Source organism: Telmatherina bonti (assembly GCF_933228915.1).
Source record: "Telmatherina bonti genome assembly, chromosome: 8".
Taxonomy (NCBI): Eukaryota; Metazoa; Chordata; class Actinopteri; order Atheriniformes; family Telmatherinidae; genus Telmatherina; species Telmatherina bonti.
The window spans coordinates 34,557,774-34,571,731 of NC_136626.1; the positions used below are offsets into that span (position 1 = coordinate 34,557,774).

Consider the following 13,958-nt stretch of genomic DNA (forward strand, 5'->3'; position numbering starts at 1 on the left):
ACCAACATCTCGTTTGACTTTAATTCTGGTCCTCTGCGCACAGAGATTCCTCCTAAATTCACTAAATCTTTTAATGATATTACACCCTGTAGATCCCAGGTGTCAAACTCCTGTCCTAGAGGGCCGGCATCCTGCAGGTTTTTGTTGTCTCAATGCTCCAAAACACCTGACAGTAATCAATGACTAGGTTGACAAGAAGCTCTTGGATCCATTTCATTTGAATCAGATGCGTTTGAGCAGGGAAACAACAGAAACCTGCCGGATACCAGCCCTCGAGGACTGGAGTACATGGTCTTTCACCCAGTTTGTCTCAGGTAGGTGAACATCTGTCCATCCTTTCATCTGAGAGACTCTGCCTCTCTGAAATGCTCCTTCCATACACAGTCATGCTACTGACCTGCTGCATATTATCATAATAAGATGTCAAAAGCTCCTCCAGTTCATTTTGAATTGTTCCGATTACTTTCCCAGCAGCTCCGGTTCCAACTTTTTACAGACGTGTCGCTGCATCAGATTCACAATCAGCTCATATTTTCCATCAAATGTCTCAGTTTGAACATCTGATATGTGGTTTCTCCATCCATCCATCTTCTGCCGCTTATCCGGGGTCAGGTCGCAGGGGCAGCATCCTAAGCAGGGAAGCCCAGACTTCCCTCTCCCCAGCCACATTTGCCAACTCTGCGGGGGGGATCCCGAGGCGTTCCCAGGTCAGCCAAGAGATGTAATCCCTCCAGCGTGTCCTGGGTCTTCCCTGGGGTCTCCTCCCAGAGGGACGTGCCTGGAACACCTCACCAGGGAGGTCCAGGAGGCATCCTGACCAGATGCCCGAGCCACCTCAACTGGTTCCTCTTGATGCGGAGGAGCAGCGGCTCTACTCTGATCTCCTCCCGGATGACCGAGCTCCTCATCCTATCTCTAAGGGAGAGCCCGGCCACCCTGCAGAGGAAACCCATTTCAGCCGCCTGTATACGAGATCTCCTTCTTTCGGTCACGACCCACAGCTCATGACCATAGGTGAGGGTAGGAACGTAGATCGACTGGTAAATTGAGAGCTTCGCCTTCTGGCTCAGCTCCTTCTTCACCACGACAGACCGTCGCAGAGTCCGCATTACTGCAGACGCCGCACCGATCCATCTGTCGATCTCACGCTCCATCCTTCCTTCACTCGTGAACAAGACCCCGAGATATTTAAACTCCTCCACTTGAGGCAGGACCTGACTCCCGACCCGGAGAGGGCAATCCACCCTATTCCGGCTGAGGACCATGGTCTCAGATTTGGAGGTGCTGATTCTCATCCCAGCCGCTTCACACTCGGCCGTGAATCGCTCAAGCGAGAGCTGGAGATCACGACCAGATGAAGCCAACAGGACCACGTCATCCGCAAAAAGCAGGGACCCAATCCTGAGGCCACCAAGTCGGATCCCCTCAACACCTCGGCTGCACCTAGAAATTCTGTCCATATAAGTTGTTTCTCTTCTACTGGGAAGAACTTATGGCTTGATGAGATTTATAAATCATTAGATTTAGCTTTTATTTACATCTTTTACATGACATGCAACCCAAACGTGCATCATTCTTTTCACCAGACTCTCCGACAACCTGATGGACTTACAGGTAGTGACACACTCCCCCCTCCCAGACAGGCGAACTCTTGGTTTCAGAGTAGAGTCGAGTACATGGATGTGGCACTCGCTGGCACGCTGCAAAACAGTAGAAACGCGTCATTCTGAGTATCGTCAGCAGAGAGAAAGCCTGCAGGAGGGTTTTAGGCGTGTGGGATGTAGCTGGGATGATGGATGGCTTTAAGAGAGGAATGTTTAAACAATCTGACGCTGGATGTTTGGGTGAAGAACATGATTCAAGGGGAGTTAGAGTATGTCCGGTGTCTCCTTCACCAACAGACTCTCACAAGAGAAGTCAGCCGTGTTTCCACTGAGCTGAAGTTTAGAAAGGAGCTGAGGAAGCAGCGGGAGGGATTTCTGGGAAATTAAAAGCCTTTTTTACAGCTGTGACTTTTCTTATTAAGGTGTAAGAGACTAAATTATCCCATTTTACAACTAACAGCAGCTCCAGATGTTATCGTTCAGCTACACGTAAGTGCCAAAAGAGATGTAAACAACAGCTGAGAGGAATAACAAACCAACAGAAAACAACCACGTGTCAGATTCACAAAACATATGAAGATAAAGCGAGATGTTTCTGTTATAATTATATTTTTACAGCTTAATGTTGTCATGCTATGGGTTTTCTGAAGTCTCTAGTTTCTGGTTTCCTGTTTTATTTTGGAGTGTGTTCCTGTTTTGCCTACGTTCATTAGTTCACCTGGACTCATTTAGTTAATGTTTCCACCTGAGTCTTGTTGTGTTTAGTGTATTTATACCCTCAGTTTCAGTTCAATGCTGCTGGTTCATTGTGTTTAGTCCTTTGTCATGTTAAATTCAGTTGGTTTTTTTTTTTTGTCATGACTCCTGTGTTTTCCTGCCTTCAGTGTTTTGGAATAAACATCTAGACTTACATTTCTGCATGTGGGTCCTTACCACCACCAATTGATACAAATGTACAGTAAGGAGAGAAAAGAGGGCAATATGCAGCCATCTGCTTCACATTTTTCTCCTTTCACCAAAATGACTTTTTTACTTCCATCTTTCACATGATCAAAAAGGAAACGGGTTGAAAACAAACACTTATACTGTTGAAATACCCCCAAAGGTACCACGCGTTGTTTTAAAGTGATTAAAACAAAACAAAAAGACTGGATATGTCTCGCTGTTGGGTTTACTTTGCCACTAATATCCCTCCTGAGGAGCACCCATGTTGCTCCACATCCCTGTTTTCAGTACATTTACATGAACAGCTGAGCCGAGCTGCAGTCTTTCATTGTTTTTAAAAAAGAAAAAATCCTTTAAAATGAGAGAAAAGTGGAAATAAAAAAGGACAGACACAAACTAAGATGAAAGAAGTAATCTGGTGTTTATAGGCTGGAAACAAAACACATGCAGTAATAAGGAGATGAGGAGAATAAGAACTGGAATTAGCTGCTGTTACTGGTTGGAACAGTCCATTAACTGGAATTTTCTCCATCCCATCTACATGCACAGAAAGGAGCGATTCATTGACTGAAGCGGCGCTGCAGACATCCTCTGTGTGAGATAACTGTGTTATCGAAGCAAATTCAGCTGAACAAAGATTCTCTCCGATGATGCTGCGATTATAAAATCTGGGTTTACTTTGAGCGAAATGAGTCAGGAAGTTTAAACAGAGACTCCCGAGCGGGTTTCTGCAGCATAAAGGTAAACATGCAGCTTTACTGATTTATTAAAAGACACTTTATTGTTTTTACAGAAAGATGCAAAAGGCTGAAACTTTGTTAGTCTGGCTGAGAGAAACCTGGACCATTCGCATGCACTGTAGAAGTCCAGATCTGATGTGACTACTGTTGGATCGCTGGCTGTGTGCAAACGTGTAAAAGCTGTGGAGAGTTTGAGATTTTCCTCGGTTTATGCAGCATGGCGGACATTTAGATTCACAGCTGTGGGACACATCGGGATGCACACAGTAACAACGACCAACACAGACGTTTTCCAGACTGAGAGGATGCCGACTGATGCCCACTGCAGGTAAAATGCTTCACCGAAACAACCCAACGATGCTTTAATAATAATAATGTTTAGTTTGGGTGAAGGCCCTCGGCTTCGGCCTCTTCAGGTTGTTTTGGGTTCTGAATTGTATTTTAGGATGATTAAACGTGTGAAGAAGCCATGTTTTCCATGTTACATGTCAGGAATGAAGGAGCAGAACGAGAGGTGGTTCATTCAACCCATTTTCCAGAAATATCCTCCCTGTCCACCATTCAGTCCAACAGGACGTGTCTTCAGGTCTTGTTGCCAAAACGTATCAGGAAGGCTTTGGTCCCATGATGCACTGGGAGACGTCCCATGATGCACTGGGCTCCTCTCCACTCTTTACTCTCCATGTAGAAACATCTGACGTTGGTGTCATTCCTGTTTCTCTTCTTTCTCAGCAGGATTCTGGATCAGAGTCATCCTGCTGTTCACCCTCTGCACTCTTTACTGGTCCAGAAGATGGACCTCTTTCCCGGTTGCGGCTCCGATGCAGGTTTTCCTTCCCGGTTGCGGCTCCGATGCAGGTTTTCCTTCCCGGTTGCGGCTCCGATGCAGGTTTTTCTCTCCACTGTCTCCTTGTGCAGCTCAGGAAGGAGGATTGAAGCAAATCGAAGACCATACTGTTGCTTTCCTCAGCTACGCCAGGCTGGTTTATATGAACACTGATTAGAAATGGGATAAAGTGACCATTTAATGGATTTAACTGGATTATAAATAAACAACTAATTGGACAGATTATTTTAAAAGGTATTATGAAAGGACTTTATTGGTGCTGTACTCAAAGTCGAATTAATCCGAGTTATTTGTGTGAAGTTTTAAGTTGCCAGTTTTGTAGTGTTTCCTCAGTCCTTCAGAACTGAACCTGATCACCAGTTTTCAGTTTGTAATGTGAAAAAAAAAAAATCACATTAAAAACTGAGCAAACTGCTACTTTATCTGTTTATGACCTGCTGCTACGTTTTGGCCATCAGCTTAATGGTCAGAGGGCTGCGGCTTGTTAAGACTCGCCGCTACGTGCAACACAGACTTTTATAGTATTCAGCAACACTGCAGAGGAGTCAGTTGTAATCTGATTAAACACACAAAGCAAAGACTGCATTAAACTGCAGTAAAATGATGTTATGTGCTGGATACTTTTTGCTCCTGATGTTTTTAATTATAAGACTGTATTGCTACTGTTTTCTGCAGCAGAAACCAACACAGTTAAGACACACATATCCTGGATATCCTACTGACTTTTAGATAACAGACAGAGGAGCTAAAACGCTGTAAAGAAACCTCCTATTTGCAGTTTGAGAAGCAGCTGCACAGCTTGGTTTGAAAGTAAACGGGCAGGAGCAAGAAGATTTTTTTTTATAAAGACAAAACATGTTTTTATCACCATCAGAAACATTTACATCAGCCATAATGATCATTTTATAAGGTATGAGCTGGAAAAAAAGTTTATTCACTATTTATCATGATAATCTTGCTGTAATGGATGGAGGGGAAAATAGTGGCGCACAGCATGACTCTGGTTCTTAACAAGAGATGTGAATACAGCTCTGGTCTCACTTTAACAGCTTCTTCAGGTTCATATTTCAGTCATATGTATGCAGGTTGAGATGTTTCAGTCACACTCAGAAAAACAACCATCATGCAGGTTAGGATGGACTGCTGCACGCTGGATTCAACATCAATGAATCAACAAAATAAAAGTCATCAGCATCAACATCCATCCACTTTCCATAGGTGCTTAATAACAATAATAACAGTAACATAATAATAATAATAATAATAATAATAATAATGTTAATGATAAGGTTGAGGTTTGAACACAGTTCTAACCACTGAACCACGTACTGTAAGGCTAAAAACACCATCCAAGCTGTTGGCAAGACTGAAGGACAGGCACGTCTTTTTAGCTGTAAATGTTTTTTACACATTTACATGGATGGTGATGATTTAAAAGGACATTTAACTGAGGAAGGCACATAAAACTTCTCTTAGAACAATGAAAAACATGCTTACATATCTGCTACCTCAGTCATGCCTCTCTTTCAGGAATTTCCATCTTTAGTCACAAAAGGCTGCAGATGCTCCACCCAGTAATCTCTTATTTATAAAAACCATTTTGTCAGAAATGATCTCAGATTTACAAACCAGAGTTATAGTATGTCTCAGATTTATTCTGGCTAATCTGGAGTAATAAAAAGACGAATAACTGCCCCTAATGATGTCAGGCAGAAGTAATGTATCACCCGCAATGAGAGCAGATTAAATATTTGTAATAATTTACTATGAATAAATGTTGGATTTTAACCTGAACTTATTGAGATATGGTTGATTAAATGTTGTCTATTATTAATCAAATGTTCATTAAATTGCTTTTTTCCATTTAAACAGTCAAAAGGCCAATCCTTAAAAAAGAAAAGCAATTTTTAACACTAAAAATCAGCTACTTCAACCATCAGCTTGTCTTATTAATGAGTCTTTTTCATCTTTAAATTTAATAAAGACAACAGCAACGAGAACTGGTGCAGTCCCCATACATCATCTTCTATATGTCGAGTACCACCTCAGCATATACCTGTCAGGATGAGTGTTGGAGGTGAGGACCCAAATGTAGAGACGAGAGACTGATATGCAGGATCAAGACCGTTTTAATGTCGATCAGAAAGAACTGAGGGAGCAAACACAATGAACCAGTAAAATGTAACAAAGGGCTACAAATACTGTCAAATCAAACAAGAATCAGGTGCAGTGAATGAAACTAACGAGACCAGGTGAAAGTAATGAACAGGAACAAAGGCCTACACAGGAAACGAGGAGACTGAACTGTAAACTGCAAAATAAAACAGGAAACCAAAAGAACAACACCTGAAACTTAATATCATGACAATACCAGCTCTCTGAGTGTCACTTCTATGCCTCACATTAAATCTGGGGTAGGTAATGTTGCTCAGAGACATTTTATTTTTACTCTGGATGAAGTGGTTCCTCGTCCTGATAGTAGTCTATACATTCTGTAATCATGAACAATAAGAAATATAGTCAGACCCCTCAGTTTACTGTCAATCTGTAAAAACTCTGAACAATCCAAACGTTCCGACCCAAATGAAGTTGTTTATTTCTTATATTTCGTAGCTTCTTCTCCCGGCTCCCCTCCTCCCCCTCCCGCAGCGCATACCTGGGTGGTCTTGGTTGGGGGTAGCCCTTTGTGTAGAGGCTCCCTGAGAATACCGTTTCCTTATCTGGTGCACATCTGGTGCAAATGCACCTGGCCATTCATTCATCTTCTTTTAACTGTTACAGGGCAAATAGGGCATGGGTGAGGGTGGTTGTGGGTGGGTGAAAGGGGATGTGTATGTGTGTTAGTGTTTTATCTATTTTGATGTAAATTGTTTTATAATGTAAAGCACTTTGTATTGTTTTTAAGCACGAAAAGTGCTATACAAATAAAGTTTGATTTGATTTGATTTGATACCTGATAGCTACACCCTGCATATAAACAGCGTGTTAGGATGAAAATACAAAGTAGTGAAGAAGAAACTCGGAAGGCAAACATGGCTGAGAAAATGCAGGAAGGATTTCCCGACCCGGCTCGGTTTATTTACCTCCTCCTGCTAAACAGCCGAGAAAGAGAAAATCGTTGGTGGAAAAAGCTGCAGATAAAAAAGCCTTGGATCACGCATGGAGCAGAACCAGAGGGGGAGGAGCCAAGGCAGGGGGAGGAGCCACGACAGGGGAGGGGCGTATATGGGGAGGGGTCAATGCAAGGGGAGGGGTCAGTGCAGGGGGAGGAGCCAAAACAGGGAACGGAGACAGGGAGCCACTTTTACATTATGCTAGCTGCCCAACATTACCTCCCCCAGCTTCAAAACATAGTGGAAAAGACCTCCCCTCCCTCCCCAGTCACACTTCACACAGACTGGTTAGTAGTAAATGAACATGTTTATATTATCCAGGTGGAGTCAGCTATCCTGAGAACTGGTTAAAGTTTGGCTCACAACTCAGCAACATTCATATAATCCGGAGGCATCTGAGACTCTTCTGGTTCAACTCAATAAATTTAATGTAATCTTTCTCAAACATCCATGTTCCAAGAGGAAAAGATAAAACCGTAGTTTAAAAAACAGACAGACATCTTTAAACTACATATCAGTCAGCATCTATAAGAAGACAACTGTACCGACGCCACCACAACTCAGACTGGTTTCATATGCTACTAAAATAATCCCATAACAACTCAATCCTCTGAAGAATTACGTACATTTAAACCTTAAACTTCTCAAAACCGTCAGGAAAGTCCAACCACCGCAGCAGCCACCAACATGCTACTTACTCTGCAACTCGGTTCCTTGTACAATGACATCATGGCATTGTTTTAAGCATCTGTAATTCAGACATAAGTGTGCTGTATGAAACGGTGGACAATATGTCCTAAACAAAAACATCTTCACTGCATCTGAACATACACTGACCTGGCTCAGAAGAACATTTACCTGCGCATTCATCATGCAGTGTTGACTCTAAATGTCCCCTTCACCTGTCATTTGTTCTGTAATAAAATGTCCAAGATATTTAACCTCATTCCAGATGGTCAGATTGTTCTCAGACAACTTTAAATCAGAGCATTTTAGGCGTTGGTCTTCCTTTGCTACTAACACAACAACATCATCTGCATATAAAAGATTCACCAATAAATGACCACCAGACACCCAGTTTGATCACCCTTCGGTGAGATTATCAATAACAATATGTACACAAGTTTGATTTTCCTTTTATATATTAGATTAAAAAAAAAGAAAAAGCTGACCACAGACATGTTTGGTATGTTTTGTCATCTCTGCACAGCCTCACAGTAACAGTCCGATAATTATTTTCACACTTCAACTTGTCTCATTAACAAACGGAGCCCAAAAATTCTCAAATAGTCAGATTCCCATGGAGAAAAAGTTAGATTTATTACAACATAAACCGGGAAACACCACCTTTCTACATGTATTACTAGGACAAAGAATAGTCCAGATTCCTGATGACCAGGATGCTCCCACTTCTGAGCCCTGATACCGTTTAGTAGATGTTATTTTCAGTCTCAGACTGACTTTCTATCCATTTAGTTTCTATTTAGTGTGATCAGATCATGTGACATCTTCACAAAGACAGCAGGTCACCCAGAGCTGCTATCAGCATGACGTCGAACCTGAAAGTCTGACAAAGATGGACCATATGAAACTGAAAATATGATGGTTTAAGTTGGATAATAATAATCTGGAATGGACAGAAAACTGGAGGTATAGAAACACACCAAGAGGCACATCACTGAGGCGGTCCAGCAGGAGCACAACAGCATCCTTTCACACAACTGTCACATGAATGGACTATTTTCAGCGCCAACATGAAATAACAGGAAAAAGGCAGCATGTCATGAAAGGATCCACTGGAAGAACAACTTTCTGGGATATTTGGCTGAAACTGAGCGACCATGATCTGTACGTGCTGCAGAGTACGTGTGCAGAAGCACGGGGACTTACACAGTTCACACAGTCGGCCCTTGAAGCCTGCTGCGCAGCTGCAGACGAAGGAGTCGCCTCCGCTTACGCATGAACCTCCGTTCTGGCAGGACAGACTGCGGCAATCCTGAGGCGGCTCTGAAACACAGCAGCTGCTTTTAAAACCTTCAGTACAGAATAAATAGGACTCTCAGGTTTCACTCTTCTACATTATTCCACAGCTGATACCATGTGCTGATCGCCTCCAGCTCTACCCCCACACAGGAGAACATACAGCTCATGTATGCAAGCGGCACATCGGCTGGATCACTTACATGTCTGGAAGGAGTAAAAACAACCTACCAGGCTTTGTTCTTAAACCTTCTTGAATCTCCAGTGCGAGGCTTATTTTGTTTGTTGTTTCTTCCATCTTCTCTAATCTGATTGGTGGATCAGGTTCTGCAGGGAAAAACATTTCCTGTTGTGAATCATCGTTTAAGGACAAGCGCGATGCTCCTGACAGGATTACTCAGCCTGGAAACGTGCAGCAAGATAATGAGAGGAACGCCGTTACAAAGCAGCGGAGAGGAAACTTTTTCTCCAGAGCACCGAGATAAGATCCGTAAAGCGGTTCTTCTACGAGGCGGGGAAACCTCTGAAAAGGAGCTTATTTTTTTAAAAGCTGACTTGTAAAAGATGATGTAGTGTGAGTTTATAAACAGCTCCTTTATATGAAAAGACAGCAGATAATTTATCCAGACAGGTTCTGTTTCTCATCCCAACCCTCACACACCGAACTGAATGAACTGCTCCTCTACTGGGTTTGCTGTTTCTATGTACACTCTCTTACAAATTATTCCCCATTATGCTGTTTTTGTTTATTTCGTCACAATTATCCATTTAAATTACTGTGATTTATCATCTTTAATAATTAAAAACGGTATTAGGTTTTAAAATAATCTGGATTTCATGAAACAAAACATTTTTTTCTTGTCTTTTAAATTGAGAAACTCAGTCTGAGCCGCAGTCCTGCAGGTATTTTATGTTTCCCACACACCTGACTCAATGTAAACGGATCCGACAGCCTATAGTTTCCTGTGTTGGAGCAGGGACGCAGTGAAAACCTGCAGGACCGCGGGACTCACAGGACCAAACTGAACAGCTCTGCTCAGATTATTTTGTATAAAAGTTTAATAAGATTAAACAGGTTGTAACCAAACGTTCACCGGTCACAAAACGATGAAGAAAAACTTTTACAGATTCAGTTTCATGTCAACGCGGAGCTTTAACATCTCTCATCATTAAACCTGGAAGTTCATGGAAAGTTTCTGTCTGGATCTCAGCGAGGAGACCAGATTTTCCTCCCAAAGTGTCTGTCTGGAGGTCTGCTGCCCCCCCCCCCCCCCCCCCCCCCCCCTCATACATCCTCCCTCTAAGGATGCTCCACCTGTTCTCCGTAGGGTGGAGGTCAGGGGATGATGGAGGTCCCAGCCTGAGTTTTTCTCTCTTTCTACCCACATATATGGGATGGAGCGTTGCCTTTCCTGCAGAAGGAACGCTGCTTCCTTTTATACCACGACAGGAAAGGCTCCGTTAGAAACTGGACCTTTTTATCAGAGCGGGGGTCACCAACTCCGGCCCTCGAGGGCCAAAGTCCTGCAAGTGTTGGGAGTTTCCCTGCTGCAACACACCTGATACACATCAGACTTTATTAGCAGACTTGTGCAGAGCTTGATGTTAATCCCTGCATGAGTCTGTTAATTACCTGTTGAGTTGAGTCAGGCGTGTTGCAGCAGGGAAACTCTGAACACATGCAGGACCGTGGTCCTGGAGGAGCAGAGATGCCCACCCCTGCCTTAAAGGGCAGCCCGCTATCCCAGCCCAAACCATGAGTCCACCACCACCTTGGAGCGTCCAGCAGGAGCAGAAAACTGTCAGAAAATGAGTCTTCATGTATTCCAGCGTCTCTGCAGACGTTTCTCTGTGTGATCATTGGTTAAGGGAGGTCCAGATGCAGCTTTATGTCCAGCTGCAGCCTCTGGAGGATCCTGATGGAGAGGTTCACCAGCAGCTTCAGATACCTGCTGCTGCTCATCAGCGGCTTTTTAACAGCTGATCTCTGAACACCATGCCTTTTCCTGATGGAGACGTTCCTTCTTCTGACTTTATCTGAACACACACGTTTGCTCTGAATCACACACTCATCTTTAACAGCACCATGATCTCACTGAAGTTTCCCTGAAAGGTTTGCAGAAAGATGCTTCTTTTTCCCCAGACTGCATGAAAACTGGCTTCATAATGTGGAACAAGCTCCTTCAGTCCTTTCCCTTTAATGAAGCTCAGCTGGAAACTAAAGATCAAACCTGTCTGAGGTTGTTATCACTGATCTAAACAGACGGAGAAACAACACAAGAACAGCTAAAATGTTTCACTGCAATCCTCCATGAGGAATCATCTGGAATGGTGTAAATACCAGATCAATATTGTATTATATTAAATAAATCTGACCTACAGCCGAATCTACATTAAACACATCTATCTTCTGCTGATCTTTCATGAAGTGATGGCGACACGGTTGCTTATACTTACTAGCGCGATGTCGAATGGCTTTACGAGGGAGGTGAGAGAACTTAGCCGTAATCCTGCCCCTCCTGTCTACCAGCTCTGTGTACCTGCAGTGCAGGAACAACTGTTAACTGCAAAGTATTATTAAAATGTATTATTATTAATTTAATTAATTATTAAAGTATAATTTTTTTCTTCTTTTAAAAAAGAAGTATAAAGAGAAATTAAAAAAAAAAAAAAATTTAAATTTAAAAATTAAAATTAAATAAAAATAAAGATACAAACAAATTAAATAAAAATAAAATAAAATAAATAAAACAAAAAGAATAAAAAGTTAAAAAAAAAAAAAACATTCAGTGTTTTACAGCAGTCTCAGGGATCATGAAGCCCTGCTGCTACCTGAGTAATTCCTCTGAGTTTTCCGTTTCCGCTGCACCTCCCAGATCCTGAGGCTGTGATGGAGGACGTGCACGTTGAGTCCCCTGTCCGCTCACCGTTGGCCTTTCTTTCCTGCCTGGTCTGACCTGCACTGGCACTGCACCACAGAGGATTAACTGAGCTGTAATTATTCACACTCACATTTAGAGGAAGTTGTGAAAACTCACATGTAGTGAATGCCAAGTGCTGCGGTGAGCTGTGGATCTGTTCCTGCCCCATGTTTTTCACCGATGTCAGAGCCACACGGTAGTTCTGTCCTGGCGTCAGCTCCCGGATGGTGTACGATCCCAGATTCCCGTTTGGCAGGAAGCGACTCCGAGTATTCAGCCCTCGGGTCACGTTGATCACAAAGCCATCTGCGGTGTTTCCTGGGTGGTGTGTCCAGGTGATCAGAGCCGAGTTCGGGGTCACGTGCAACAGGGAGAGGTTCTGTGGAGCGAGAGGCCCTGAAGGCAACACATTTACACACATTGCATTAAACGTAATGATTTGCTTTATTTAGTCACCGCTAACTCCTGTGCTGGAGGCCCGGTATCCTGCAGGTGTTGGATGTTTCCCTGCAGCAACACACCTGATTCAGATCAACGCAGAACCTGACAACAAGCTGTTTTTATTAGAATCAGGTGTTGCTGTGGAGAAACGTCTGATACTTGCAGGATGTCCGGCACCAGAGGACCACAGTGGGAGATCCCCAGAGGTGGGAATTCCTGGTCCAGAAAGTAAAGGTCCTGCCATGTTTCTGGATCTACCTGTACATTTAGAAAGGTATTTAGAAAGGCTTGTTTTCCTGGTAAATAAACTCTGCTCATTAAATTCAGCTGGTTTGGTGACTGGTTGGAACATCAGACTTTTACTTTCTGGACCAGGAGTTTCCACCCTGCTTTCACAGACCGACATCCAGTGTAAAAGATGGGAACAGAAGTGATATCACACGCCGAACACACACCGCACCACAGGTCAAAACCTCAACACGGTGTGTACGGTCTTCTTCTATGGTCCTTATTAAAGCGTTCCTCATCCCAGACACAGCTAACATGTCGTCCTACCCATGGAGACGTCCTATCCACACCCTGTTCACATGTGCGGTGAGGACACACCCATAAATCCATGCTGCCCTCAAGTCTGCGTCTCACATCTGCACCTCATGACATAAACTAATCAATAACTTTCAAGTCTGTATTGTTTCTGTTTATGTTAGAGAGCGCTCATCATTACCAGTCTATAAACTGGATTTCTAGGTGTTATTAGTCTACTTTCTGATCTCGCCTTTGTTCACTTTTCTTTATATTCTTTTTAATCTTGGTTAAAAGTATCATTTGACCTTTTTTTGTCATGCTGTGGAGTTTTTTATGCGGTCTTTAGTTCTGGTTTATCTTGTAGTTTTCCTCCCGGGTGTTTTTAGTTTAGCTTTAGCTTTAGCTGGTTGTATTTAGTTCATTCTACCCACCTGCGTCTTGGTGTGTGTATTTTTGTGTATATTTACTACTTGGTTTCTGTTCTCATTTTCCAGTTCTTGTCTCGTCCCCAGTTGTTATTTATTTTAATAAAATAAGATTTATGTCATTTCCTCTGCCTCTAAGTCGGGTTCCCACATCTCCATCACTCACTGACAGATTTTACTCTGAACCTTCATGTCAATAACCTGATTTTATGGAATTTCACTGCTTAATATTTCTTCTTAGAGCAGATTTGTTTTCCTGTAACTTTTGTTTATCTGTTTAAATTCTTTCTTTATAATCTCCAAACTTTGGTGTACTCTGGTACTTCCTTAACCTGGTGATTCGATGCTCTCACAGCTCCAACTTAAGCATGATAGCATTTTTACCACATGTTCTGGAGATGGTTGGGTTTCCCAACA

The 13,958-nt window shown here is 42.8% G+C and overlaps 1 protein-coding gene across 1 annotated transcript in view; it reads right to left on the reverse strand.

The window, feature by feature from the left end:
* The window catches only part of sned1 (sushi, nidogen and EGF-like domains 1), a 47,876-nt gene that overhangs the window by 1,407 nt on the left and 32,511 nt on the right, over window positions 1–13,958 (reverse strand). Inside the window, exons 23-28 of the mRNA XM_079245311.1 lie at window positions 12,268–12,546; window positions 12,062–12,197; window positions 11,687–11,769; window positions 9,461–9,556; window positions 9,140–9,256; window positions 1,613–1,700 (exon numbers count right to left, since the gene is read on the reverse strand). Coding sequence (XP_079101437.1) covers window positions 1,613–1,700; window positions 9,140–9,256; window positions 9,461–9,556; window positions 11,687–11,769; window positions 12,062–12,197; window positions 12,268–12,546 — 799 coding nt within the window. The remainder of the gene's footprint in view (window positions 1–1,612; window positions 1,701–9,139; window positions 9,257–9,460; window positions 9,557–11,686; window positions 11,770–12,061; window positions 12,198–12,267; window positions 12,547–13,958) is intronic.